This window comes from Capronia coronata (assembly GCF_000585585.1).
Source record: "Capronia coronata CBS 617.96 chromosome Unknown acBCG-supercont1.4, whole genome shotgun sequence".
Classification (NCBI taxonomy): Eukaryota; Fungi; Ascomycota; class Eurotiomycetes; order Chaetothyriales; family Herpotrichiellaceae; genus Capronia; species Capronia coronata.
Window position 1 is genome coordinate 1,043,529 of NW_006912896.1, and position 27,843 is coordinate 1,071,371.

General features: G+C 52.7%; 7 protein-coding genes across 7 annotated transcripts; 6 read left to right on the forward strand and 1 right to left on the reverse strand.

Annotated features, from left to right (window-relative positions):
- Positions 1-441: 441 nt before the first annotated feature.
- A1O1_04935 (uncharacterized protein) lies at positions 442-2,185 on the forward strand (the record flags this gene model as incomplete). The annotated part of the gene is made up of 3 exons (XM_007725824.1): positions 442-655; positions 718-937; positions 1,006-2,185. The coding sequence occupies 3 exons, from the start codon at positions 442-444 to the stop codon at positions 2,183-2,185; spliced, it is 1,614 nt and encodes a 537-aa protein (XP_007724014.1).
- A 1,243-nt stretch (positions 2,186-3,428) lies between these two features.
- Positions 3,429-4,448, forward strand: A1O1_04936 (uncharacterized protein; the record flags this gene model as incomplete). The annotated part of the gene is made up of 1 exon (XM_007725825.1): positions 3,429-4,448. The coding sequence occupies one exon, from the start codon at positions 3,429-3,431 to the stop codon at positions 4,446-4,448; it is 1,020 nt and encodes a 339-aa protein (XP_007724015.1).
- A 5,733-nt stretch (positions 4,449-10,181) lies between these two features.
- On the reverse strand, positions 10,182-12,844 carry A1O1_04937 (uncharacterized protein; the record flags this gene model as incomplete). The annotated part of the gene is made up of 3 exons (XM_007725826.1): positions 10,182-11,940; positions 11,990-12,591; positions 12,641-12,844. The coding sequence occupies 3 exons, from the start codon at positions 12,842-12,844 to the stop codon at positions 10,182-10,184; spliced, it is 2,565 nt and encodes an 854-aa protein (XP_007724016.1).
- A 1,488-nt stretch (positions 12,845-14,332) lies between these two features.
- On the forward strand, positions 14,333-19,392 carry A1O1_04938 (DNA topoisomerase II; the record flags this gene model as incomplete). Its single annotated transcript, XM_007725827.1, has 2 exons — positions 14,333-14,389; positions 14,446-19,392. 2 exons carry the CDS (start codon positions 14,333-14,335, stop codon positions 19,390-19,392), a joined length of 5,004 nt encoding a protein of 1,667 aa, XP_007724017.1.
- Positions 19,393-20,677: 1,285 nt separating this feature from the next.
- On the forward strand, positions 20,678-22,313 carry A1O1_04939 (uncharacterized protein; the record flags this gene model as incomplete). Its single annotated transcript, XM_007725828.1, has 4 exons — positions 20,678-21,050; positions 21,102-21,217; positions 21,287-21,371; positions 21,430-22,313. 4 exons carry the CDS (start codon positions 20,678-20,680, stop codon positions 22,311-22,313), a joined length of 1,458 nt encoding a protein of 485 aa, XP_007724018.1.
- A 558-nt stretch (positions 22,314-22,871) lies between these two features.
- A1O1_04940 (uncharacterized protein) lies at positions 22,872-23,965 on the forward strand (the record flags this gene model as incomplete). The annotated part of the gene is made up of 2 exons (XM_007725829.1): positions 22,872-23,031; positions 23,085-23,965. 2 exons carry the CDS (start codon positions 22,872-22,874, stop codon positions 23,963-23,965), a joined length of 1,041 nt encoding a protein of 346 aa, XP_007724019.1.
- A 1,208-nt stretch (positions 23,966-25,173) lies between these two features.
- Positions 25,174-26,988, forward strand: A1O1_04941 (uncharacterized protein; the record flags this gene model as incomplete). The annotated part of the gene is made up of 2 exons (XM_007725830.1): positions 25,174-25,668; positions 26,017-26,988. The coding sequence occupies 2 exons, from the start codon at positions 25,174-25,176 to the stop codon at positions 26,986-26,988; spliced, it is 1,467 nt and encodes a 488-aa protein (XP_007724020.1).
- Between the last annotated feature and the right edge of the window lie 855 nt (positions 26,989-27,843).

Sequence of the window (27,843 nt, forward strand, 5' to 3'; positions counted from 1 at the left end):
GAGGCTGACCGGATGGAGAGGTCTCTTGCAGGCGAGGATCCCGAATGTATATTCGTGAAGGTGCCGAGGTTCCAGTGGAAAGGCTGTTTGGCTCGTTACGGCCAGCGTGACGACGGCTGTAACCTTGTCTAATATTATCAAGATATATCTATCCATCCCTCATGGACGTTGATCTATTTCATCCTATGTCATCTGCTGCTGGTCTTATCGGGCTTGTTGCCGTGTTTCCCGTGACCGGCCAATTTCCCCCAATTGCGTGGAGAAGGATGGACGGGAGACGCCTGGGTTCGGCGCATGCCGATCCATCCTCCGCGTCATGGGAAGTCTCCATCTATTTCGTACTGGATTAGTCTATATCCGTGTGTCTGGGGCAGAAACCATGGTTACACCCTCTTCTGTGTCGTGTTGTGCGTGCTGGAGCGAGAGCCGGGCTGTTCAACCATGTCCAGGTCGCAGCCGACCGAACCCGTCGCCGTGAGCAACGACGAAGAAGGGCCTTCGCCAGCACAGGAGCGTGCTTTGCAACATGCGGTCGCGGCGAAGAAACGGGGTATACCCCAGAAACTGTATGACTGCCTCACATATGTGCCTTCGCGATGTCGATACGATCCCGAGAATCCATTCAAGTTTTCAATGGGATTGAATGTACTGTTTGGTAGGCGAAGGACTCGATGCTGGTGGAGGGCGACGACACTGACGACTATGTGATATATATAGCGTTCGCCGGATGCTTCACGGTCGCGAACCTCTACTATACCCACCCCATTCTCAACCTCCTGGCAGACGATTTCCATGTCACCGGTGAACAAGCCTCCTATATTCCCACCCTCGCACAAGCCGGATATGCAGGGGGATTGTTATTCTTGTGTCCGTTGGGAGACCTGGTCAAGAGAAGGCCGTTTGTCCTATGGCTGGTTTGGTTCACGGCGACACTCTGGTATGAAGAAACTTGAAAGGCCTTCTCCTGGACATTCTATATACAACTGACTGACTGGGCATGAACAGGATCGGGCTTTGTGTGACCAACTCGTTCGCCGCTTTCGGCGCCATCTCCTTCATCACCAGCGTCACCACGGTCACACCGCAGCTGATGCTCCCTCTGGTGGGCGACATGGCGCCTCCACACCGTCGCGCTACGTCGCTCTCGATCGTCGTGTCGGGCATGCTGTTAGGGATGCTCATGGCTCGGCTCCTGTCCGGCGTGGTGGCGCAATACATCGGATGGCGGTACATCTACTGGATCTCGTTCGGGCTGCAATATGTGATTTTGTTTCTGCTGTACCTGTACATGCCGGACTATCCATCCACGAACCCGGGCGAGGTGATCTGGAAGAAATATCCGTTTCTGCTCTGGGACATCCTGAAGCTGGTCGCCGAGCACCCCGTGCTGGTGCAAGCGTGCCTCGTGGGGCTCTTCACCGCCACCATATTCACGAACTACTGGACCACTCTGACCTTCCTCCTCGCCGGCCCTCCTTACCATTACAGCTCCCTGGTCATTGGGCTCTTCGCGCTGATCGGCATCGGGAGCATGACGTGGGGTCCCATCTTCGCCAGGACCGTCATGGAGAAACACCAGCCTCTGTTCTCCGTCATCATCGGCGAGCTGTTCTGTCTGGTCGGCGTCCTCGTCGGCACATACACCGGCAAGTTCACCATAGCCGGACCCATCATCCAGGCCGTTGCCATCGACATCGGCCTGCAAACCAGCCAGATTGCCAACCGTACCGCAATCTATGGGGTCGCGCCACTGGCCAGGAATCGCGTCAACACTGCCTACATGGTCAGTGTTTTTGTCGGACAACTGATTGGCACTGCGGTCGGCAATCACCTTTACGCCGATGGCGGCTGGACGTCCTCTGGGTCTGCTAGTGTCGGCTTCGTCGTTGCGGCGCTGGTGGTCTGTTGCTTGAGAGGGCCGCATGAGAAAGGCTGGCTCGGCTGGCGAGGAGGATACAATATGCGGAAACACGTGCCGAGAAAGCCGGACAAGGTTGAAAAGGATCAAGAGGCCGCTCATGGCCGCCGAGGAGAACCTCAACCTCGACCATTCGTCCAAGAGGGGTTCGAGCAGCAAGAGAAGGAGTTGGAGGTGCGGATCCAGAGTGATGGTCTTGCCGTCGACAATTCCTCGTCACAGCGCATTCTGAGCGAGGAGATCCAGGCCCCGCCGCAGAAGGCGTGAGTCGCGCAAGGGACTGGATGGTTGCGCTTTTCGCCGGGCAGTGCTCCGAACAAGACTTTTGAGTCTCGGCACTTTGTGCTGGAAACATGGGTCTGACGGTATATGATATCTACCATACCGTTTAAACGACTCTAGGCGTCCCTGAGGTGCGCATAACTAGCGCCCGTGCGACAGGAGGAGACATTGCTAAGGAACGTCTCGACGCCCAGCTGATCGCCCGAGGAACCTCCCCTGTCGCAAAGTGCTAGAACAACGCACTATTGCCTCGATTTCCGCTAAGCGATCAACTGTTCCTTCAAGAGAAGGCATGGTTCCAACTTCAGTCGTGTCTTGTGGGGGTAAAAGTACTTGGGCTGTCCACGCGCTGGGAGAAGGGCAGAGAAAGAAGAGTGCAAGTCCGAACTCGAATGGGAATGGACCTGACGACAGATGATTTGTCGGGGCTGTCGTTGGGCGAAGAAAAATGATTCTCGAAACCGTCTGAAGAGTGTCAGTTGGCGAAAGCTGGGCGATGACCGCTTTGGATATTCCCCTTTCTCGAATTCTGGGCATTGGATGACCCGTCATAGTTTCTTTAGAAAGGATGCGGTCGCAATGCGGTGCCATGCAATGCAATATCTACCGTTCTCTTTGAGCACCCCTGTACACGTGTCACCAGCTATAGCGTCGCACTCCATGTCCAGCTGAGTAGCTTTGCGACCTTGAACAGACTCCAATATTTCTTTGAGGGATTGGCGAGGCTTCATTTGGGACCTCATGAAAGACTGGCAATTTCAACTTTCCATATCAGCCCTTTTTGGGGAGGCGGGGGATTTCGTTGGCCTGGGAAAGGGACGTGGGTGAAGTCGGAGGAACATGTTAGCGATGGTCCTGACGAGTACGGCTGAATCCATGGTCTGTAGAAGGAGGCCAGTGGAGGGAGGAGGCCAGTCTATAGATGAATCGCAGATCAAAATAGGATCCTGAAAAGACAATGAGTTGTGATGTACTAAGTAGTAGCATATAGGAGAATGAGGCGCCGGTTCGTTCGCTTTAGTAAAGCGGCATGGTCTGGGGAAGGAGACCCGCGTCGCTGCCAATACGATTTACGAGTTGGTATTCATTTAATAATTGATGCTCGCGATTGTGAAATCGATGTGAATCACAACTACACAAGTACGTACTTTCATCCGCGAGCTGACCCACTGGCGCGTCCTTTCGGTCGGTCCTCCGATGTTGACGGGGATATCAACGACAACCCACCATGGACTCTGTCGTGCTTAACCCACTCAACTCGCTTGAAACCCACCTGAATGCTCTCATCACCTCCCTCACCCAGACCAACACATTCAGCAATGCACCCCAGATAACAAAGGACCTCCTTTCGGACGACTACAACCTGACAGAGTCCCTCAATATACTCCAGAGACACCAACAGAACTACGCCCGCACCCTCGACCTTCGCGCTGAAGTCGCAAGCCTCCAAGAGCAGCTCAAAGACACCATCAAAAAGTGCGTCGCATTGAGGCAAGAGATCGGACAAATCCACCCGTCAATAGTGGACTCTGTGGACTCGGACGACGAAGAGGAGCAAGAGATAGGAGCAAAGGTGGCAGAAGTCGACTACCAGACATTACTAGCGTTCGCGGCCCGCATAGGAAGGCACAATGCCGCGGCCGCAAGGGAGGCAGAAGCCGAGGCCATAAGGAGGAAAGTTGCGGCCAGAAACAACACGACATCGGCGACAGCCACCACCAACGGTGTCTCTGACTCCGGGGCCCAAACGGCTGGCCACGAGAATGCTACCGCGGAGACTGAAGCCGAGCTCGAACGCATCCACAACACAATCGCCCTCACCCGCGCCCAGATGGGCATGGCGTTCCCCGACGCCAACATGCTGCGCATCGGCGCTCTGGGCCAGCTCCAGCTCTTCCAGGAGCGACAGCAGCATGCGTCGAATGGAGACGAGGAGGTCCAGGCTGCAGTGGAGCGAGAGGTGGAAAGAATGGTACGGGAGACTGAGGATGTTGCAGAGGCGGAGGTCGAGCATGGGGCAGAGGAGGAGGGTGACGATGACGACAACAACCTAGGATCATGGCCGAGTCCGGAGATGTCGAGACGGTCGATTGGTGGCACTGGCACTGGAATGCCTGCCGCCGTGCAACAGTCCGCTTCTCAACCTTCGCAGAGCAGGGCTGCCGTTCCTGCTGCTTCAGCGCCGGCGCCGAAGAGGAAGCTCGACCTTGATTTCCCAAGCAGTGATGATGACGACGATGAGGATTGAAGAAAGAGCTCTGGAGAACCAAGGCTAATCCAGCATTGTTGATCGGACTAGGGAGGACTCACTCCAAATCAAGGTTCTGTGCCAGACCTATCTTTCGCGTTCGGTCTGCAGGGCGCGACACCCAGTTCGAGAGCTGCCGGAACTTCCCAAATCCTCCGTTTCGCCCGAAGGTCCTTGCAGCTGAGATATTTGAGTCCACCATGTCACACTACTCCCCTGCAAATTATCTATCCGGGGACAGCCCAAGTCTGCGACTCGTCAACCGGGCTATGAACCGTACCATCTATCTCGACGACTACCAGCACAGAAGGGTTCTTACACGGTGGCTTCGACAAGTGGTTGCTATGGCATGTCTCAGGTCATTCTGCTCCGCCTGATGACAGTCCTCCCGCATCGGAGCATAGCGATGATCATAACCCGGTCCAGACCACACAAGCCTGGACTACCTGATCAATCAGCATACGAGGACTCGCTTCGCAGGCCAAACAGCTTGGATATTCGGCAGAAGCAGAAGCGCAATGGATGGAGCCCGTACCAACCGGCCAGGATTTCGACCCAATCTTGCTACTCGCACATGGCTAAATGCACATGGCTAACTTAGATAGTCGCCTTCCATAGGATCCGGTGATATTACGAAGAGCATTTCTCAGCCACTGAAAGATGGAGGAGGAAAGACTGTGTAGGAGCACCAGCTGGAGAAATTTCAATCGTGACGATCGCTCGCTGTTCCAAATTCCCTACGTGCAGATATACTAGTTGTTATGTCTTGAACATCTGATCCGTTAGACAAGCTTACAACCATGAGAACGTTGGATTTGACCATGTCTTTTTTCATTCGTGAGTAGAGAGGTACTATCTAGACATCTAACATAGAGCAACCAGCGAACGGCTGGCACAGTACTAAGCGAGTGTGTGTGAGCCTCCATCCAGGCTTTGCGCCACGGCAGACGTAGCAGCTGATCTGAACGCCATCAATCAATAGCTCCTGAACCTGCTTTTCGAGACTCCAACATCGAGCAAGGTATTCGATCATGTCACCCACTGACGCAGTTCCAGTTTCCCCAGAATTGCTAGAATTGCTGGAGATCAAGCTTTCCAGCAAGTGATTTCAAGCAGGACTGAGTTGTTGTCGACGGCCAGCAAACCAACTCTGACATTTCTTCGGACTTGGGCTAGGACAACTGCCCCTGCTTCGCTCCCCAATCGTCAATCTCACCCAACCCTTCGATTCTCCTTCTCACCTCCTCCCCCTTTCTTCAGTTGCTCTTGGTCCACAACTCTCCTTGCCAGCTTTTCGAGGGCTGGCTTTCACAAGGCTCTTCTTACGGACGATCAGCCACGCGTGTTGCACGTCGGCGCTTTCGAGGACGACTGGTCGGCTCATAGTCAGGATCATTTGCATCGGCGGTATCCAGGTCCCAAGATGGATTGCCACCAATAGCGTCGGGCGAGAGTTGCCGCTTCCGAGGACGACTGGAAGGTTCGAAGCCAGGATCAGCTGCATCGCCGGTCACCGAGTCACCAGGTGGGTTGCTAACAACAGCGGCAGGCGGGAGTGACGAAGCAAGCGCGTCACCTGCTGCCTTTGCCATGGCCTCAACTTCAGCTTCAGCTTTTGCCTGGTCCGCGGCCGACATTCGTAGCCGAATTCGTGGTGTCGGCTGCTGCGGAGTGGGATGTGGTTGTGCCGTATCACCAGCTGGTTTCACGTCCACATTGTTCACACCAATGGCCGTGCCCAGAGTTAAACCCTTGTCCACAGCCACCTGCAAATCCCTAGCCAAGTTCATGTCCAACCCCATATCCTCACCAATGGCCATAGTCGTCTGCACATCCGGATCCATGTCCGCGTCCATGTCGGTGCCTGTGTCAGAGTGTGAGTCTGCGTCCTCAGTCATATCGTCGTTCGTATCCATGTCCGTGTCGATCTCAGGGTCCATACCGTGGTCGGCAGGAGCTGGATCCACGTGGCCTTCTTCACATGTGTGCGGTATGGTATTTGAGCTCTGGAGATTAGCCACCATCCGCTTTGAAGCCTCCCATCGCGCCATCGGGTCGCTTTCGTTGGCGTCGAACAAGGTCAAAGAGATTTCTAACGATCTCGAAAGAAAGTCAGAGTGCTGTTCATGTAGTGTGTTAGTCTGACTGGCATCATGTGCCGCTTCTGTAGTCGAAACTGGCTCTGGGATTGCAGCCCCGGCTGGGCCTGGTAAAGGAAGACTGTCTTGTTGATCCCCAACATTCTGTCCTGGCCTAGTGACCACAGGTGGTAAGGGTAAGCCTAGATCGCCTCTCAGAAAATCCTCCTGAGGGCCCGCGGTCTCATTGGATCCCTCCACAGGATGTTCGCTGACTTGGTCGTGAGCAGTCAAGAAGCCAGGGCTGTCCAGCGTAGGTGGAAACGGCATACCCAGACCCTCGTTCGCAGCATAATCTGTAGGGCCCGTGGTCTCGCTGAACCTATGCTCAGGCCATCCGTTGGCATGGTCGTAAGATGGGAAGAAGCCCGGGTTACCCAGTGTAGGTTGAAACGGTACGCCCGGATCCCCGTTTGCAGCATAATCTGTAGGGCCCATGGTCTCGATGAACCTATGCTCAGGCCATTGGTGAGATGTTAAGAAGCCCGGGTTGCCCAGCGTAGGTTGGAACGGTACGCCAGGACCCCCATTTGTAGCATAATCTGTAGGGCCCGCAGTCTTGTGGAACCTATAATCAGGCCATCCGTTGGCATAGCCGTAAGATGTTGAGAAGCCCGGGTTGTCCAGCGTAGGTTGAAACGGTACGCCCGGACTGGCGTTGACAGCATCCTCTGCAGAGGTCGCTGTCTGTCCCAATTCCTCCAGATATGGCACCGTAGCTGGATCCTGGCAAATTGAGAAGATGCTGTAATTAGAGCCAAAGATGCCTGCTTGATCCTGGAATCCCGAGTCCTGTTGGACAGTTGCCTTGTCTTTGTTGGACCCGCCCTTGGAGCCTTCTTTGGAAAGTCGCTGCTTCTTTGGTGCAGCGGTGGATGAGCGCCTAGGCTTTTCTCCTGGTTGATGATCGTCGCCTGGGTCGTCGTTGCGTCGACTGCCTGCAGCCTTCCGAGTCGATGGCTCAGGGCCTGGGGAAGCCTCAAAGACTTTGACAGGGGCTGTGGGTCCGCTGGGGGACGTAGTTTGTGCGGCGTCTTTGACGTTGTCACCAGCTTCGACGTTCTCATCACCTTCCAGATCTGGAATGAGATTAGAGGATTGTGCAGATGGAACGGACTCAAAGGCTTGAGTGTGCCGACGAGTTCGCATTGTGAGGGTATGTTTAGTGGCTTGGTCAGAGTGAGGAGATTGGGTTGGCTGCGCCTGAGCATCGACAGTGGCTTGGTCAGAGCGAGGAGATTGGGCTGGCTGCGCAGGAGATTGGGCTGGCTGCGCCTGAGCATCGACAGTGTCGGACATTGCCGGATCCAACAAACTGTACCAATAGCCAGAAGCCTCCGGTAGAGTCGGTTGAGGAGCTCCTGGCGGTGCTACTGCGAAATCTAGTCGGAGATGTCGCCAGTATTGCTGACGGTGATACTCCCGCAGCGGGTCAAGAAGGAGACCGCCCATCCTATATTGTCTTCTCACTGGCGGGCTGTGCCGGAACAGAACATAAGGAATCCCTTCTTCTGGGTGCAACTTTAAGATGTCGAATTGGCTCCCCCGTGATGGGATTGGCATCCGCTTTCGGAAGGAGGGTTTGCGAGTCCAACATATCTCGAAGCGGACGCGATTTTCATTCGTCTCGTCATTGAGGCCACTGCGTTGACCGGGAGGTGGATTGAAACCAAGGGAAACCATGGAAAAGCCGAGATACTCGTCGTCGGACTGAAGAGAGCTCTGGTAGTCAGCCCGCCAGTCTGCGCGAGTAACATCCATGGCTTCTGGTTGAATGTGGTGATAATCTTGTAGAATGGGAGCAGGTTAGTGCGGGATGATGGCGATGAGGACTGGGGTTAGAAAGAGCAGCTTGGACTGCGAGCGAAACAGGGGCGCAGGGCGATGCTCTGTTTTGTTAGGTTGAACGACCTGGCTGAATCGATAACCACGCTAGTACTTGTACCCCATCCGGTCAGATGCCCCAAGAGTTTGAAACACAGTCGCCAACTAAGCAAGACCTTCTCCCTGGTCGGTTAGCATTAGTGAAGGCCTTCAAGAGGAGACTTGCACCGCTGCAATTCTTACCCTGCCTCGATCTCTGCTGCTGATAGTCAGGTATTAGACGAGGCCGTCTCCTGACATTGATGGCTTCAGACTGGGACTGTACGTTCCTGAAGACTCCTCTGAGATGACAGCATTATTCACGGCACTCGAAGGCCTCGGCTTCATCTTTCGAGGGTCAGGGACGTACAAGTGCGAAATGGTGCCCTCCGCAACTCACGTGCCGGAGTCCGAACAGCGCAGTTTTGCTTTCCTTCATGACAGCCTTTTCCTCTTGCGCCACTGTTCTTGTCAACACATACCTCAAAGCAACCGTTTTGTCCAGTGCGAGAGCCTCCTTGAGCAAATGGAGGCACAGTCTTCAAGTCCTAAGTCTGAAGGCAGCGAATGGTCTGCGCATAATGTGACGAAGCGAATAGGAGCAGGCATGACGGGGTAGCTGCCACCATTGCGGTCTACCCACGGCAAGGAAGATGACATATTCGGGCGGCAATAGGTGCTATGCCACCGCCTGTGGACAATGGCATCGAAGGCGCAATATCCTATGGGAGTATTGGAGTTCCAGGAGTCGACATACTGTCTCTTCGAGTGTCCCTCGGGAAATGGCCCATACGCCATTCCTACCACCAAGGCGTCATGCGCCCGATCAAGAGCTTGCTCAAGCAAAGTGAAGGCTGGCCACGATGATAAAAGGGCACGCCCAAAGTCCAGCGAGTTTTGCCTGTGCTTGATGGGAGGGAGCGTCTCCTCTTCGAGGATACCATTGACGCCAGAAACAAGGGGGATGGGAGTCTCCAGCGGAGCCGGGATATTGGAGGCTATGATTGTCTTTCCGTCATTCTTTCTCACGGCATCGAAGCCCTACCTACCAAGGTTGGTATGTGGTTGCATCAAAGGTGAGGAAGACAACTTGAAGCAAGCAGTCACTTTAACCTCCATGGTCGGCAATCCTTCCTAACTTGTTCTGTGCAGACTACGGCGAATCCTTACTGTCCAAAGTGCACTCAACCTCCTACCACTCACTGACTGTACTGTTCATTCACACTATCAAAAGCATCGGGTGCAAGGGGAGGCAAGAAGAGGAGGAGGAGGAGGAGGAAAAGCACAAACCAAATGACAAGAGGCAGGGAATAAAGAAGGGGACAAGAGCACGCAAGCCGGGGAGAGAACAGGAGCAGACAACCAACCCCAAGACACCCCATTAGGTCACAATCATTCAGAGATGTTGGACAGGGGTGCTTGAGCTTCAGGGCAACGGCGGCCAGGACCGGCCTCAGGATCAAGAGCAGTGCTAGATAAACAGGAAGAGGGCCCCTGAGGAGAAAGGGGGAGTGATTACAATATGGAATGGAGATGATGAATGTCAACTGGATGGGCAAATGTGCCACAACTAAATAGAGGATCTTTAACTCAAGCAAACAAGAAGGTTGACAGTCGCTACATGGCACCAATCTTGAAGTTGAGCCGCTGCAACAAGTTTTGTCCAAGTCGGTTGGTGCCATATCTGGCTACTTAGATGGCTAATCACAACGGACTATGCAAAGTCATGCTGTCAAGAACCACGCTTGCCCCATCCGCTAAAGAACCCTCCAGTACTTGCTGATGTGGCATGAGTTACTTTTGGACCATCCTTTGTCCCAGGGCTTCCCGCGGCAGTGTTGGAGGCGACTGGCGAGTCTGATGAGCTGACTCGGGCTGACGGTGACGAGCTCGACCCACCCAGGATTTTGCGAAGGGATTCCAGCTTTCCTTTGGTCTCTTCTAATTCCTGTCGAGCCACGGCTTCGGCTGTTTTTGCATTCACCAGCTCCAGCAAGAGCGCCTCGTTCGGTACGGGCTCGTGGTTGTCGGTGGCAAGGATAGCCTGGGTGTTGAGACTGCTCGAACGTTTAGCAAATGTCCCTGGTCCTAGGGTGGACAGTCTAGCAGGATCCGGTTTGCCCAACTTCAACTCTCGAAGCCCGGCCTTTGGAGGAGGCCATTTTGGATCGGGAACCTCAGTGATAGGGGTGTAAGTGTCTGAGGGCGAGTCGGGTACCGAAGTATTCCGAGAGCGGCATTCTGCCAGTGTCCGTTCAAGGCGCTGCTTCTCCCTATGGGCATCTTGAATCCGAGCCCGAGCGTCCCGCAAGTCCTCCTTGAGAGAGTTATGCTCTGCTTCCCGTTCATCGAGCTGCTTCATGAGTTCCTGGCACTTCAGCGCTTCGGCCTCGTGCCTCTCTTTCCATTCAGACACGGAGTCACGCAATTGGTGCTTCGACTGCATAATGGACAGCCGCTTCGAGGCCTTCTCACTCAGCTGCCGATGGGCTTTTTCTAGGAAAACCTCCAAGGCCACGTCTTCTTCGGTAGGCTCTCCCCCGACAATCTCTTTAATGTCTGCTGTTTGTTGTTGTAGGTGCTCTAGCAATGTTCGTGCGGTTTGGCGATCTTCTTCTCGTTCCTCGCGCTCTTTCTGGAGTTCTCGAGCCAGTTCGACCTGCTGCCGTTGAAGCTTCGATAATTCCGTGAGTAGGTCCTCAATCTGGTGGTGCAGATTACGGTCACCAGAGCTCGGTGCAGGAGCAGCGTTGGCATCTGCCACCAGGGTGATCGAAGAAACAACTTTCAATGAGCCCTCATCAGACAGGTCTGTAGCCAGTGTACTTGTCTCCGAATTGGACGTCTCGACCGAATCGAGCGTCGATGTCAAACTATGTCCTGAGGACGACTTCCTGATGGATTTGTTGTTGCCAGGGATAAGGAGACTCAAGTTCGCGGACCGAGAAGAGCCATGCGTCGAACTTGCCCAAAATCGACCTAGGAAGTTCGACGCTGCAGTCATCAAAGATGGTGCTGCGGTCAGGTTTTGCGATTGCTGGAAACTGGCCTCCAACGACTGAAGATGTTCCTGGCTGACCAAGCTTGTGAGAGATACAAAATCTGCGACGAGATCATCGGCCTGCTGAGCGTAGGTGTCCCAGAGACTTCGTGACAGTAAAAACTGCATGGCATCTTCGAATTCAGTGAATGCCAGAAGCTTTTTCTGGTTTCGTTGCATCAACGAGAGTGCCACTCGCATCAATGTTTCCGTTGCTCCTTCAGACAAGATGACGTCGTAGATTCGCAATAACATAGGGAGCGGACATGTCACGGCAAAAAAAGACAAGAACCATTGTGACACATAAAGCGGCTCGATTTTGAGGTTCTCGAAGTGGGCAGTCAGGTCGGGCAGATGGCGCGTCAGTAGTTGTTGAAATTGATAGATTCGAAGGTGGAGACCCGACAGATCGGGTAAATAGCATGATCGGAGGTCATAATGTTCCATGAGTCTGTGGAGTTGGTCAATATTGTTAGGGCACTAATCAGATATCACCATACCTCACGAGGATGCAGAATGCTTCAGACTCGGTCATGTGCATCAAGAGCGGGCCGACCACGAATCCAAGACCCTGACAATATCCGATCTTGTCATCATAAAGACTGAAGGCTTTTAGAACCTGTCCAAGCATTCGTTGACCATCGCCGTCCGTCTCACGGAACATATCGACATTTGGGAAGCTCCTGCCTACGTCCTTGCCAATCAAGGCATCGTACGGGCTCGGTTCAGTGGAGAGTCGCTGATATTCGCCGTGGAGAAAAGGATCCTGCGCCCGGGCAATGCTAGGCCACACCACGCCTCGCAGAGGCGGCGGTACACCACCACGGATCTTGTTAGACGTGAGCGTAGGCAGTCGTTGGGCAGTTTGGTTGTAGTCCTGAACCAGAGCCGCCCAAAATTCCAGTTCGGTCATCGGCGGAGCAGGTAGCATCGAATATCTTAATGATTGGCGTTGCGGACCGTCCACCAGCTTCTTCAGTTGTTGTATCGAAGGCGGTCGAGTGTTCTTCCGCGGACGGGCACGTGGTGCAATTCCTGCCTTCGGGTCTGTTGCCAGGGCGGCATTCTCTTTCTCCAGTCGGGCCAGCAGTAAGGCCGTAGACTATTCGCATCAGTATCTATCTTCTAGGTGTTGGACTGGGCAGACTCACCTCATCGGTGGCTTCATCCCGAGGCTCTTGCTCTTCTGTCTTTTCTAGATCCTCCCAATTCACCGAGTTCAGCGAAGTGGAGCTTTCGGAAGCCTGTGATAATGTGCGCCTGGATCGAGTAGATGAGGGAGAGCTTCGGCAGTCTGCAGCTGCTTGTGGAGGATGGAGTTCGATGTCCCTGTCGAGTTCCGATAGTACAGACATGTCGGAGAGTCGTACAGTGATCATAGAGCTTCGTGGAAGGGGCACATTCTCGGGGGATATCTCGTGGTCTATATTGGCGGCGTCGCAGTCGAGGGATATAGTATGGGAAGACACCTGGATGGCAACTTCGGCCATGGCGTATGTTCTTTGGTAATGGCTGACTGTCGGGCCTTTATGAGGAGTGACGGAAGGGGTGACGACGGTCAAAGAGGCAGGCAGGGTGGAGGGTGAAAGAGTGAACCCTCGTGGAGGTTGGACTTGTTACAAGGACCAAAAGAGAGACTGCTCGCAGGGTTCGCCAGCGACCGTGCGAGGGGATAGCAAGTGTTCATTCACGCAGCGGAAGACAAAGGAACGGACGTCGTCGAGGACGACCAGTAGTAGAGACAAGGAGGCAGAGGAGGCTTGAACGAGATGAACTTGAAGCACAGTGCGCAGGATGGATCAACGCAAGTGGGCCAGGGGTTGGTGAAACTACTCTGTACCGCTATTCTCTCTGTTGTTACTCCTATGGTGGCACCCTCCATCAAATGGTCCGTCCAATGTTGATTGGCGATTGTCTCCAGTAATCTCGGTTCGTCGTCATCGTAGAGCATCTCTGACTATGACTAGACTCTGTGTTGAGACGCCCTTCTACTGGTTGTGTACCTCCGCAGTCTTAGACTCCAGCAGAGAACCACGTCTCCAGGCTGAGATGAACGAGGCGCAGGAACAAGGAACACGCGGAGGCACTACCAGACATCTAGAGTCACCACTCCATTCCAGGGGAACGAAATGTTCCAGAAGCTGGAAGCTCGTGATTGCTTGTCGGCCAGACTAGCACCACGGTAGAGTCTCACGAAATCAGAGACAGATGTCGTGAAGGAGAGAACGCATTGTCATTGTAGTGTTGTGCCTGACCGCGTTTCAGGGGCTGGGTGTCAGATGCGTCCTAGACCGTGGCTGTTGTTGACCAATCGGGATATCATGATAGTGGTTGGATGTTGCTTCAGTTGAACTTCACAGGAGTCTGATACGTACTGCAGTGTAGAGTCAGAAAACCACAGCCTCGACTGAATGACTCGTTCAACCAAGAGCAACTACCTTGGTAGGTACTTCCCCTACTAGTACCCTATTGAGGCTGTCGATGCAAGATAACTCCAGCTTCTCTTCGCACCACCTGCAACGCGAAAGTCACTTATTGTTGTATCTCCCAAACAGGTTAGTCTGGGATCGCGCCAAGATCGCGCGTTACTGGCCAACTGATTCGCAAGTTTCCCGGGATTCTTGCGTTTATGTTATTGTTGACATTCGCTGAGTACATAAACAATTTGCAGATTTTCAAGGATAAACCCTTCGCTCCTGGACTCAACCCTGCTTACAATCTCACGGATACATCACTCCGTCGCATGGTGTAGGTCTTGATGCGCGCAGTGCGACTCACTTCTTCTCCCCTTCACGGGCGTTCATAATCAACAACAAATAAGAACTCGGAACCCTTTCGTAAAGATGGACGACTCCATGTTCGACCTGGATGACGGCAGCTCGGACTTCGCGCCAGCCACGGTAAGTGTCTTCGCCAGATGTGTGGCTGAGATCTGACTGACATTGTTGCGCAAAAGGCAAAGACCAAGCCAGTCAAGAAAGCTGCAGCTCCGAAAGCCGCCGCAAAGAAGGCAAATGCCCCGAAAGGAAAGCCCGGACCAAAGCCCAAAACCACAGTACCCAAGAAGCGCGCGAAGAAGGATTCTGAAGACGAGGGCTCAGACAATGAATCTGTTCCCGTGTTCGACGATGAATCACTCCTCGAAGATACTCCGCCGCAGGCGAAGAAGGCCAAGCCCAATCCAATCAAAGGGAATCACAAGAAACCGCTTGGAGATGTTGTCAATGAAGCCATTGGCACGGACGGCGCAAATGATACTCCGCAGCCGCAAAAGAAGAAACGTGTCTCGGAGCAGTATCAAAAACTCACACAACTGGAACATATCATCAAGCGTCCTGACACCTATATCGGGTCGGTCGAGCGCACAGAAAAGCAGATGTGGGTCTACAACACGGAACAAGATAGTATGGAGTTTCGAGAAGTTTCGTACGTCCCGGGCATTTTCAAGATCTTCGATGAGATCCTGGTAAATGCTGCCGACAACAAACAGAATGACAAGAACATGGACGAGATTCGAGTCACAATCGACCGGGAGAAGGGCGAAATCAGTGTCTGGAACAACGGCCGAGGCATTCCGATAGAGATCCATTCCAAGGAAAAGATCTATATCCCCGAGATGATCTTTGGCCACTTGCTCACCGGCTCCAACTACGACGATGACCAACAAAAGATCACAGGTGGTAGAAACGGTTACGGTGCGAAGCTCTGCAATATCTTCAGCACGCAATTCACCGTCGAAACCGCGGATTCGAGGCAGAAAAAGAAGTATAAACAAACTTGGACGAACAACATGTCTCAAATGGGGAAGGCCAAGATCACTGACAATAAAAGTGACGACTTCACCAAGGTCACCTTCTCGCCAGACTTTCTGAAATTCGGCATGACGGCTATGGACGATGATCATGAAGCGCTCTTCAAGCGGCGCGTCTACGATCTTGCTGGCACTTGCAAAGGTGTTGCTGTGAAGCTGAATGGCTCTCGTGTGCCAGTCCGGAATTTCAAGAAGTACTGCGAGATGTATACGAAAGCAATCAAAAAGGAGCGAGGCGAAGAGGCTGCAAACGACAGCTCGGAGATCATCATGGAGTCACCCGATCCGCGCTGGGAGATCGGTTTCGCGGTGTCGGATGGCTCATTTCAACAAGTGTCGTTTGTCAACTCCATAGCCACAACGTCCGGCGGTACCCATGTCAACTATGTGGCGGATCAAATCGTCAACCGCCTCATGGATGTCGTCAAGAAGAAGAACAAGGGCGGTGCAGCGTTGAAGCCTAATCAGATTCGGAACCATATCTTCGTCTTCGTCAACGCCCTGGTCGTCAATCCTGCCTTCACGTCCCAGACCAAGGAACAGCTTACCACCAAACCAAGTCAGTTTGGCAGCAAGTGCCAGGTGTCCGACGAATTCATGAAGAAGATTGCAAGGACAGAAGTCATCACCAACATCCTCCATTTTGCCCAGCAGAAGGCCGATCAGATAATGAAGAAATCAGATGGCAGTCGACGAAGTCGTATGAACAACCCCAAGCTCACCGATGCCAACAGAGCAGGCACGAAGGATGGCCACAAGTGCACTTTGATCTTGACAGAAGGTGACTCGGCTAAAGGTCTCGCGATGGCAGGGCGATCCGTTGTTGGCCCTGACCTGTTTGGCGTGTTCCCTCTTCGAGGCAAGCTTTTGAATGTCCGAGATGCGTCTGTTGATCAGATCTCGAAAAACGCCGAGATCCAAAATATCAAAAACTTCTTGGGCCTTCAGCACAAGAAGGTCTACACAGACACCCATGGCCTCCGCTATGGGCATCTGATGATTATGACGGATCAGGATCACGATGGCAGTCATATCAAGGGGCTATTGATCAATTTCCTGCAAGTTCAATTTCCCAGTCTGCTAAAGATCCCAAAATTCTTGGTGGAGTTCATCACGCCGATTGTGAAAGTGTTCAAAGGCGATCCCAAGAATCCTTCACAATCACGGGCTTTCTACACTATGCCCGAGTACGAAGCGTGGAAAGAGGCACATCAACACGAACGTGGATGGGAACACAAGTACTACAAGGGATTGGGCACGAGTACAACGGCAGACGCACAGCAATACTTCAACGACATCGACAAGCATCACAAGGAGTTCGACGTCATGAAGGAGGAAGAGGTTCCATTGATCGAATTGGCGTTCTCGAAAAAGAAGACTGATGAACGAAAGGAATGGTTGCGTCAATTCAAGCCGGGCACTTATCTGGATCATACCACAAAGACCATCTCTTACACCGACTTCGTCAATAGAGAGTTGATTCTGTTCAGCATGGCAGATAATGTGCGATCCATCCCTTCCGTGGTCGATGGACTGAAGCCTGGGCAACGAAAAGTCATGTATACATGCTTCAAACGCAATTTGAGGAAGGACATGAAAGTGGCCGAGCTCGCGGGTTTGGTTGGTGGGATGACCGCCTACCATCATGGCGAAGCTTCTCTCCAACAAACAATCGTTGGCCTGGCCCAGGACTTCGTCGGCTCCAACAATGTCAACCTGCTCGAACCTTCCGGCCAGTTCGGCACGCGGAATCAAGGTGGTAATGATTGCGCCAGTGCTCGTTACATCTTCACCCGTCTCTCCCCATTTGCCAGAAAGCTCTTTCACCAAGCGGATGAGCCTCTGCTGACATACAACAAGGACGACGATCGGACGATCGAGCCTGAAGTGTATGTTCCCGTCGTCCCATTGATCCTTGTCAATGGTGCGGACGGTATCGGAACAGGTTGGAGTTCATCCATCCCTAACTACAACCCTGAAGACATTGTCGAGAATATCAAGCGCAGAATGAATGGTGAGGAGTGGAAGCCTATGCAGCCATGGTTTCGCGGGTTCAAGGGAGAGGTCAAACCCGCTGGCCCGGACCGATATTCATTCAGTGGTACCATCCGCCAAACAGGAGACACGGAAGTTGAAATCACCGAGTTGCCAATCCGAACTTGGACACAGGACTTCAAAGACAAGCTGGAAGAGATCATCAAGGCCGAAAAGGTACCCTCCTTCATCAAGGACTATAAGGACTACAACACCCACGACAGCGTCCACTTCGTCATCCAATTGGATGAGAAGCACTTGAAGACAGCGGTTGAGGAGGGGCTGGTAGAGAAATTCAAGCTCACAAAGTCCGTTGCAACCTCGAACCTTGTCGCCTTCGATCCGGAAGGTCGTATCACCAAATACCCCAACGTCGAGGCTATCATGGATGAATTCTATAGCTATCGACTCCAACTGTACGCAAAGCGGAAGGAGTGGCTCCTGCAGGACATGCAGAAAACGCTCAGACGTCTGACCAATCAAGCTCGGTTTATACAGATGATCATCGACGGCAAATTGAACATCTCCAAGAAGAAGAAGGCAGTCCTCATCGCAGAACTGCGAAAGCTCGGGTTTGATGCATACCCCAAAACCGAGGATGCATCAAAACAAAACGAGATCTTGCCAGTGGCGGAAGAGGAGCCCGAAGAAGAAGATTCGCTGGATGCTAGCGCCTACGATTACCTCCTGGGGATGCCACTCTGGTCTCTCACACAGGAGCGTGTGGAGAAGCTCATGAGACAGATTGGCGAGAAGGAAGCCGAGATCGATGAGCTAATGAAGAAGTCCAAGGAGGACCTGTGGAAGCACGATCTGGAGGAATTCATTACTGAATGGAGGTTCCAGCTTGAAGACGAGCATAATCGAATCCGCAACATCCGCAAGGGTAGACGCGTCTCCAAGAAGTTTGCCACGGCGCTCAATGCCAAAGCAGGCGGCAAGAAACGCAAAGGCTTGGGTGATGGATCAGATGAGTCTGATTTCGAAGTCTCGGCCCCGAAAGCCAAAAAGAGCGCGACGGCACCAAAACCGGCACCAAAGCAGCGTACGATCACGGCATATGTTGCACCCAAAACCAATGCTTTGAAGAATGCAATGGAACAGCGAAAGTTGTATGCGGATGGCTCCAGCGACCCTGCCGAACCTTTAGAGACGACCCAGCCTGAGACAAATGGACACAATGCTACTGTCAAAGATGAGGATGAGGCGGATAAGGCCGCTCCAAACCCTCCTGGTCGACAAGCTCGTGCTGTTGCTAAGAAACCCACAAGTTATGCGCTGCTCAGTGACTCGGACAGCGATAACGGAGATGGCTTACTTGCTGATCTCGGTGATATGGTCAAGGGCCTTCCCAGCAAAGCCACCAATGACAGCGCCAGTGAGTCGAGAATGTTGTTCTCGGCATCGGCCTCTCGCCCAACCAGTAGTCATGGTCACAAAGTTCCGCTCAAATCGGCTGGAAAAAGCACGGCAGATTTGTCTGATGATGAGACTGACTACAAGATGTTGGCCCCTCAGCAGTCGCCGAGACGATCGATCATTGTGACAAACAAGGAAGACTTCAATATTCCGGAGGAATCAGAGGATGATGTTGTTCCTACAAAGACCACCAAGAGAGCCCCTCCTAAGAAGGCACCGGTCATTGATGACGACGACAGCGAGGGTGACATCGTTGAGCCCAAACCTCGCGGCAAGGCGGCTGCAAAGACAGCACCTAGCGAAACGCAGCCGAAAGCTAAGAAAATAGCTACCAAGAAGAAAGGGCCAGCTGCACAGAAGGTTGAACAGTCCCCGGTCGCTAAGGCATATGCAAAGAGACTGGCGAAGAAGAAGGTAGTGGATTCAGACGACGAGATGGATGCTCTCGCCAACGACATTCTGAAATCTCCTTCAGCTTCAGATTCAGATGTTCCTGTGGCCCGGAAGTCCGCAGCTAGACCTGCAAGAAGAGCTGTCGCTGCGAAGAAGACGTATGCATTCGACAATGATGACGATGAAGACGAGGACGGCGGCTTTCAAGAAGATGGATCCTCGGCTACCTTTTCAGACAGCGAGTGAGGCAACATTGGGACGATCCTGGTTGGGTTGGTGCTTCTGACTTGGTCAAATCATCGGATGTTTATCAGCATTGCAATGAAGCGAGGCGTCTTGGTGATACGGCAGCAGACAGTGTGAGCTCCTTCTTCCTGCGGTTGGTGGTGCATTGAAGATATATTGAAGTACAAATTGCGATTAGGCTTTTGCCCCGTACACTGAAGCACTATCTATGCCTGTGCGATCATAGATTCATGGCTCTAGAGAGAACCGCTCGCCTTCCCAAATGATGACTTGACCGTGGCTTGTGATCCAACATTGGCTGACATTGACCTTGGTAGATCGAACAGCGGAATGTCACGCCTGCAGATTCTGATACTGACATTTCTTTGTTCGTTCGTGAGCGGTGGCAAGGCTGACCAATAGCTGGCACGACTGTACAACATCGGCCATGCAACATGCCGCTTCAGGGGCCTGGAAGCCATCTGAACACATCAGGCACACGTGGAAGGCGAAGAATCTGCCTGGTCAACCACTTCTCATTGGACTGAGGCGGGCGGTGATGCCAGTTTTGCCGGTTCCTGGATTCTCTCTGCCACGACCTCCCCCGTCGAGGGCAAGCTGCAGGATGGCCAACGGCCCCAGCAACGGGACGATTCTTCGCGCAGGGTACGGTCACCGGTAAGAAGTCATGTATACAGAATACCTGGATGCCGTCCAATATGGTGTCTTCGAGCATACAGACAGCAAGGTCGATGGCAGGCTTCTCACACGTATACGCCGAGCCTGATCGAGCACACTTCGTCTGTGATGATGGATGAACGAGTGTGCTGCAGAGCTAAGAGCCCAACCGCCTCTGCCATGCCCATCATCCAGACACGATATCCTTCACCGCTCATCCCAACAGTCGGTCGAATGCAAAACCGCCTTGCCTCCGATTCGTCCAAGAAGATGATCGAAGAAAAAGTGGCATTGTCCATCCTCTGGCCCAGGCTGGCTGCCTGCTTTAGCAAGAGATGTTGCTGCATGATGTTCAAAGGGCCAGGCACTGCTTCCTGTTCGTCTTGTTCTTGTTTCTTTGATCTTAAAGAACCCCGGGGCCTCTCCATTCCTTTTATTTCGAAAGCTGCTGTAGCCTGCAGAATTCCAATCTTTGTTGCAGCAGGAGTTTGCAGATTGATGTTTGCCGGTTGTATCAAGCGGTGGATTGTGAGAGGGCCAAAAACTACATATACTCGTGGTTCTCCTCAAACTTGACGACCTTTCCGGTTCCTAGACTCTCGGACAGAACATTCAGCTGAATTTGACGATGGCCGCCATTCGCTCTCTCCTCAATCCAATGACAGATGACAAGATCCAGGACAGCAACGAGGAGAGCAAAGACGACCAATCCACCCACGACAGACCGGCCTCGGCCTTCTCTGATGCTGCAGGAGACTTCCAGCACAAGCCGAACCGAAAGAAACAGAAGATTTGCAAGGATGCTGCAGTCTTCAAGGCCGGCACCATCCGAGGAGAATGTCGATATCCACCATACGAGGATCAAGATGAAGTCCTTGCTGCTAAACACCAGATGTTCGAAGTGTACCCGGTGGGCAACATAGCTTCGTATCCCAGGCACATTCCGTACAACAGTGAGAAGAAGCTATACCTGGAGAAGACAGGCAGAGAGAGCTTCGAAGGTGAGTGTATAAAGTGAGTATAGAAGCGTCCGCCCGACTAACCTCGGTCAGTTTTTCAATATCAGTTCAAGATCCCTGGAGATTCTGTCACGTACACAATGTTGTGGGACTACAACATTGGGTTGGTCCGTACGACACCGCTGTTCAAATGTGGAAACTATTCAAAGGTGCGATAGAAAGAGAATGGCTGTGGACAACAGGCACAACCGGAGCATGTTCCTTCTGACACTGCTTAGACGACTCCAGCGAAGATGCTGTCTCGAAACGTCGGCTTGAAAGAGATATGCCACAGTATCACCGGAGGGGCTTTGGTTGCACAAGGTAGGGCTCTTTCCAGATACGTCTTTCCAATGACAAGAGGTACTGACCAGGGTCTCAGGATATTGGATACCATATGAGGCTGCCAAAGCCGTTGCAGCGACATTCTGTTGGCACATCCGTTATGCCTTGACTCCTGTCTTTGGAAAAGACTTCCCGGATACCTGTCTGCGTCCAGACTCGGAGGGTTTTGGGTCCATGCAGATCGATCCTGAGATCACCAAAAGATGTGCAGTGCAAGCCCAACTGTATCGTGAACTCGAATTGCAGGAAGCGTTCACCCCTTCATCCGGCATACCCAGTCCACGAACGCCACGGACACCGCCATTCCGACCCCAGGTCAAGAAGCTGTTGCCCAAGCCACCCAAGGTAGCCGAGACCACGAGCGAATATTCGACTGATTCGGGGCTTGAAGACAAATATGAACTCTCTTCCCCGTCTCCGCAAATCGCTTTCAGCGATCCATGGTCCGCAGTCAACTCTCCTCGATCTCCACCACCAAAGATATCGTTTACCAATCCATGGTCGCCTGCCAGTACCACCCGATCGGAGTCTCCTCATAGGGTCTCACGCAAAGGGCAGACTGCAGCCAATATTCCCCGTTCTCACACACCTCTTGATCTCCTGCCACCGCCTCGGAAACCCCTCTATCCTGCCATCAACACCATGATGGGCAAGGCCGGGAATAGTGGCATCGGCACTGGTGAGGTGCTGCCAGTCCAAGAAGTGTCTCCTAAATCGGGAGCGGGACGCATGGACGTCGACGAAGACTATGACGCTGGCTCGGACAATTCTGACGCGGCTAAGGCGGTCATGAGAACTAGGAAGAGGTCGTCCAGGGAATTCACGGAGACAAAGGCAGCCTATGTCTTGATGAAGTTGCGGACGCAGACGGACACCGTCAAGGCAGGATTGAACTCGCTCAAACGTCGAGCATCCGCCTAGGTGCACAGACTGGTATTGCACGGCATGATCAGATGAAGACCCGGATGAATTGTGAAGCAGGACTGGAATGACACGAAGGAACTGGTATGATCAGATGAGACTTGCGTTGTGTTGTTTTTGCTAGACCCGAGATGATGCCTCAGATATGCTCTGCTTGCTCATATCCTGCCGCAGTTTTCGTCCCTTCCTGCAGTGCAGTGGTGGTTGATTTCTGCCTGGCTTGGCTCCTCTGCGTTTCTCTCCCTCTCTCTCCCTGCGCAGTCTACTACTACCAACTTCGCCCGCCCATTGTCTCTTTTCACCCTGTCTGATCAACCTCATTCTCTTCCTGTCATACATTGTCCTCGGGACACCCTCGTCTGCCTCCATCAGCGTGTATCGTGTACCTGCCACTCCACTCTCCGTTGCCGTCAGTTTCTCGCTTTATCCTCCATCATTTTGTGACCTTACATTTCCCTTTCTCTCACCAGCATGGACTCCAATCCTATCAATAGCCTCTACACTTGTCGATACTGGGCTCTTGGGCCGGCTTGCCCCAACGTCGATGCATTTGGCACCATGGTCTGCTCTTATGCTCACTGGGATACAGGCCGGCTGGCGAGCCACTTTCAGCAACGTGGCACTTGCATGGCATGGAAGGTTCTCGGGTACTGTGGCCGGGGTGGGGGTTGTTGGTACGAGCACAGACTCACGGGGGTGACAGGGTTGTACCAGGGCAGTAAGCATATCCGCCTTTACTGAGCGGTTGACGGTAATACTGACAATAACAAGCCATCGAACTCACCGGGAGCGAACTTCAAATTGCCGACGCCGCGTCCAAGGCAGGCTTCGACACTTTCAGACATGAAGCTCTGTTCGAGCTCATATGGGCGGTGAAAAGAATAGCATTGCGATCAGGTTCCTGCCAGTTCAAATCACTCCCGATGCCACGGGACCTCATCTACCCTGACAGATATCGACCCAATAGAGTCGGAGACAATACCAACACAAAGAGAAAGAGAAAGGCTATGGCCAAGAAACAGGCCGCATCCAGCTTGATAGAGCTGAAGTTCCACCCAATCCCGCCTTTGATGAGGAAAAGGACCGTGAAGAGCAGACTGGAGGAGGGCGACCTCATAGAGCTGTCATATTCCGACAACGAGATCACGATGGACTTTGGCGACACTACCGCCGGCGGCGGCGGCGAACCAAAGCGGCAAAAAGTCTCAGGCAGCCAGAATTGCCAAAACATAGCTGCCCCAGTATCTACGCAGTCCAACAATCGCCGTAAGGGCATCTCATCCGCAGCAACAGGCTCGAATGCCGTGCCCCTGGTTGGTGGCAAACGCTCGAATGCCAAAGCTCTCAGAGATCCTCCAACCTCTATTGCTCCCGTCGCTCGAGCATTGACAGTAGAAGGCGAGATCTCGAAGCAACTGCTCCTCGTCAAGACCAACCTAGAGGATGCAAGGAAGAATATGAACAATTGTCAGGCAACGATGAAGGCGCTCTTTGATGTCCACCAAGAAAAGTTCGATGACGATGAAACCATGGCTGCACTGCGGAAACTCAGCGAGTGTATGAATAAAGTGTTCGATGGAGGAAAGGAGGGAGCTTGTGAGATTGACAAGGTTGTTGCATGGCTGAGTGACAGAAAAGACAACATTCTGTAGAGGGAAGAGGGGGCTGTGGAAACGAGCTGCAGTGCAATGTGTGGTCGATGGTCAGCAAAACTGATTGCTTGTGCGGATAGAGTCGGAATGATCGGGCCGCGTGCTACGGGTTCATAAACGTGGGTGTATAGCTAATATGGCGGCATAGACTTGCAGTTTGTAGAATACATGGTAATGAAGGCACATTCACAAATGCCATAATATAATGTCTCGGGTCATAATACGTAGTCTTGAAATCCGTGATCGACCTGAGAAAAAGGGGGCGACAGATAAGGCTGAGCAGCAGTCAGGGGTAAAGCAATAAAGCGGCAAGAGTCGCCGGCGATCCTCCTATTTCATCCTTTTTATTTATTATCCTCATCAAGACAGATTGAGCGCTTTGGATAGCATGACCCTTGCTTCCATGGTAAGGAGGTCTCGAGTTCATCAAAGCAGAAAGACATCTAACGGGGCCACATGGACCTTCGGCTACGAACGACCAGATCCCGCGGACGGAAGACGATAACCAGCCATATTGGAAATTCAGCCAGGGCAGAGGTCGAAGCTGAACCAGCAGGGGTTGTCGACCCTCGTGGCAATGCCTACCTAATCTCGGACACCCTCCCGAGGACTTGACTTCTTCACCACATCCAAGATGGTGGGTGAATAAAGGTAGGTTAATATATATTGACGGAGTCGCCACGATGTTCAAGATGCCCGCAGCGGAAGTCGAACAGTGATCAAGAGCCATTCACTCGTTGGCCAACCAAGAAGACTCCAAGTTCAAGTCGTACACGCGTGCTTCTGTGCTCGACAAGCTCTTCTGCATTCTGCCGCACTCTGGGAATAAACATGAAGTCCGCCAGCCATACAAGACTTCTTACTGTGCTGCTTGCTGCCGGCGGCCTCCTCGGTCAAGATGAATCATGGTTTGTTTACTATCCCATTTCAGTTCCCTTTCAGTCGCGACCTCACCTTGCTCTCACCGTCACCTCACACGCGTGCATGTGCAATTTTGGCTGGCTTTCTTTCAGGACAATCCTGCGCACAATCTCCCGCAGCTAGTATCACTCCTCTCTCTCCCTCTCTCTCTCTCTCCAAAGCCTTTTCTGTTTGCGGCCAAACCACCAACCACTGACCGGTAAGAGGGCGCCTATACCATCCTTGCTCACGGCGTGACTCGCATGACTGACTTTGACTCCTTCTAGCAAAGCCCATCTCTCGCAAGCATGGCGCCAGTGCCAATGCCAGTGGAAGCGCAGGCACAACAAGGCAGTCAGGCCTCTCAGTCCGCGACACTCCCCATCTCACCCAGCCTCATTGTCGGAATTGTCATTTTGGCTGCATTTGCAGTCATCATTGTCATCGCGAGCGTGTTCCGCTTCTGCTGCGGCAATGGGAACGGAAATCCAGGTGGGAATAGAGAATCTAAGAAACGATCTATGCGGGTCGAAGATGAAGCCAACGCTAACGTGGATACAGATGAATTCAATCCAAACCGGCCTCGGTCGGCGGCACAGCTTGCGCGCATGAAAGAGGTCAGAGATATCAACAACATGTATGCATGGGAAAGGGCCAGACGGGCAAAAATCGAGATCGGCGAACTCAGTCCACCACCGCCCTTGATGTCTAGAAGGCACAGTCGCAATGGTACTTCGGATGCGTGGAGCAGTATTGGTGATATCAGTTCAGGGTTGGCGTCAGGTTCCACATCGGCACCCCATGTAAGTGGTTCTTTGGCTTTGTTTTGTTCTCATCCTGTGAGACGGACCAGATGACTCTCTTTTGTGCATCAAAGAGAGCGCGACTTGGTCTGTTGAGCTGCAAGCATGTCCTGAATCCGTGCTGTCTCTTGCAGGGACAGCATAAGCACAGATGCCAGTATGCGGCGAGACAGCTCGAAGTCTCTCTGATCTCCCAAGGCAAACATCCTGCTCTCTCTGCCCTGCAAAGAGAGCATGGATTCCAAGATCTGCCTGTCTCTTCCCCTGGAAAGATGCATAGACAGGTCTTCCCGCTTGTCGCGAGAGCACGTCAAGCCAGAAGTCCGACACTAACATGTTTGGTAACAGAGCGAAATCCATCCAGTCGAAGACCACAGCCGCGCAGCATTCTTCTACAATACTGACGACCCCTACGCCGACTCATCCTCGCGACAGCGCTTGAACCATCTAGCACCACCGACTTCTGCCCGCAACTCGTACCAGACCAGCAGCAGCGTCTACAGCTCCCGTCGACAATCATCGGTCCTACTTCCTCACGCGGTCCAATATCCTGGCGACATAAAAGCCAGCAGTCCAAGCCCACTCCGTCATGAATATGAAGGCTTTGAACCCAATTATGCCGAAGAATCAGATCCGCCTGTCAACGTCGAAGTCGACGCTGCTCATACCAGCACCACTGAACGAATGCAAGCTCCAGAGCCGCGTGCACACGCACGTGACCATTTCCAGAATCAGAATCAGAATCAGAATCCCCGAATCATCATCAACGACAACGATGAGGAAGATATTGTCGCTGGTTTACGCACTCCAGGCCGTGCTCGGTATCATGAAGAAAACGATGACTTCGAGCCTGTGGATCTCTTCGGCGGTCATCGCTACTTCAGTGACGGTGTACAGGAAGAAGAAGACGGTATGCATATGCGCCCTGGCCCATCCGATTTGGAATCCAATTTGGCAAGACCAAGAACCAGACCTCGACTGGACGCGCCATTGCCATTGCCCGAGACTGAGACCGAATCTTTCCCTGCTTATCCCACTCATTCTCATGGTCAGCCATCTGTCAGTATCTACGACAATGAACAAGCCCGGGATGATGGGCCCGAACAGCATGATGGTATGAACTATGGACCATATGCTGGCGCTCGTAACGACCACGTCGATCTCGGTTACGGAAACCAGGATGCCAGAGACGACCCGGTGGACTATGAAACAGAAGAGCAGATCATCCAGCAGAGAGCCAGACAGGGATCTCGCGACGGCGTCAGGACCCTGATTCAAGAATGGGAGAGGGTAAATGGTCGTTTTGTACGGGAGTTATGAGTTCAGAAAGGAGAGTCGAGAGGCGAGAGGCGAGAAAGGATAGTGGACAGTGGAGAGAGGAGCAGTGGTAGGTCGCTCACAAATGAATTGAGCTATCATTGGGATGTTGGGAGCACAGAGGCATGAACAGGCATGCACATACACACGCACAGAGACACATAGCTACACACCACCTTCATTCAGTGCTTGGGGGGGATTGGACAAGGAGAGCAATGAATGGGGTGGGAGCTCCTGCAGGCACGATACGCCACAACACATACTGCTACTACTGTACAATTCGAAAAGAAAATACCTAGGTAGATAGCCTACCATACAATCGTCGGAGCTTTTCTTTGTCTTGAAGCCAGCGTTGATGGCAGATTGAAGACGAGATTCACTCAATACTACAGTACTACTAGTAGTTACTATATTGCTAGTATTCAATCACCATTTTCTGTCAGCCCACATCAGCAAGACGACTATGATGAGCCCTCAGCCCTGAGTCCTGCAAAGCAAATCTTCGGAGTCAAGACATACAAGTTGGGTGCCTAACGTTTTATCACTCAAGACACTCTCCTCTTTCTTTCACATCTGTACCTCCTTTCCACTACTCCCCTGTCCCACTTCTTCATTGTCCACCCTTGTTGACCATCCTCGTTTTCCTCTCTTGAGCGTTCCTTGCCTGAGACTTCAGGCTTCAAGCTTCAAGCTTCAGGCCTCAGGCTTGAAAACCTGCAGGGCGCCCGAAATATTCTCAGGACAAAAGGTCTACAGCACTATCGGTCCTCAAAGAGTCAAGACCATGCATGATCCATATATCCAAAAGTCTATGTTCCATATCCGTCGTCCTGAGCATGGGATGGAGTGTCCTCATAC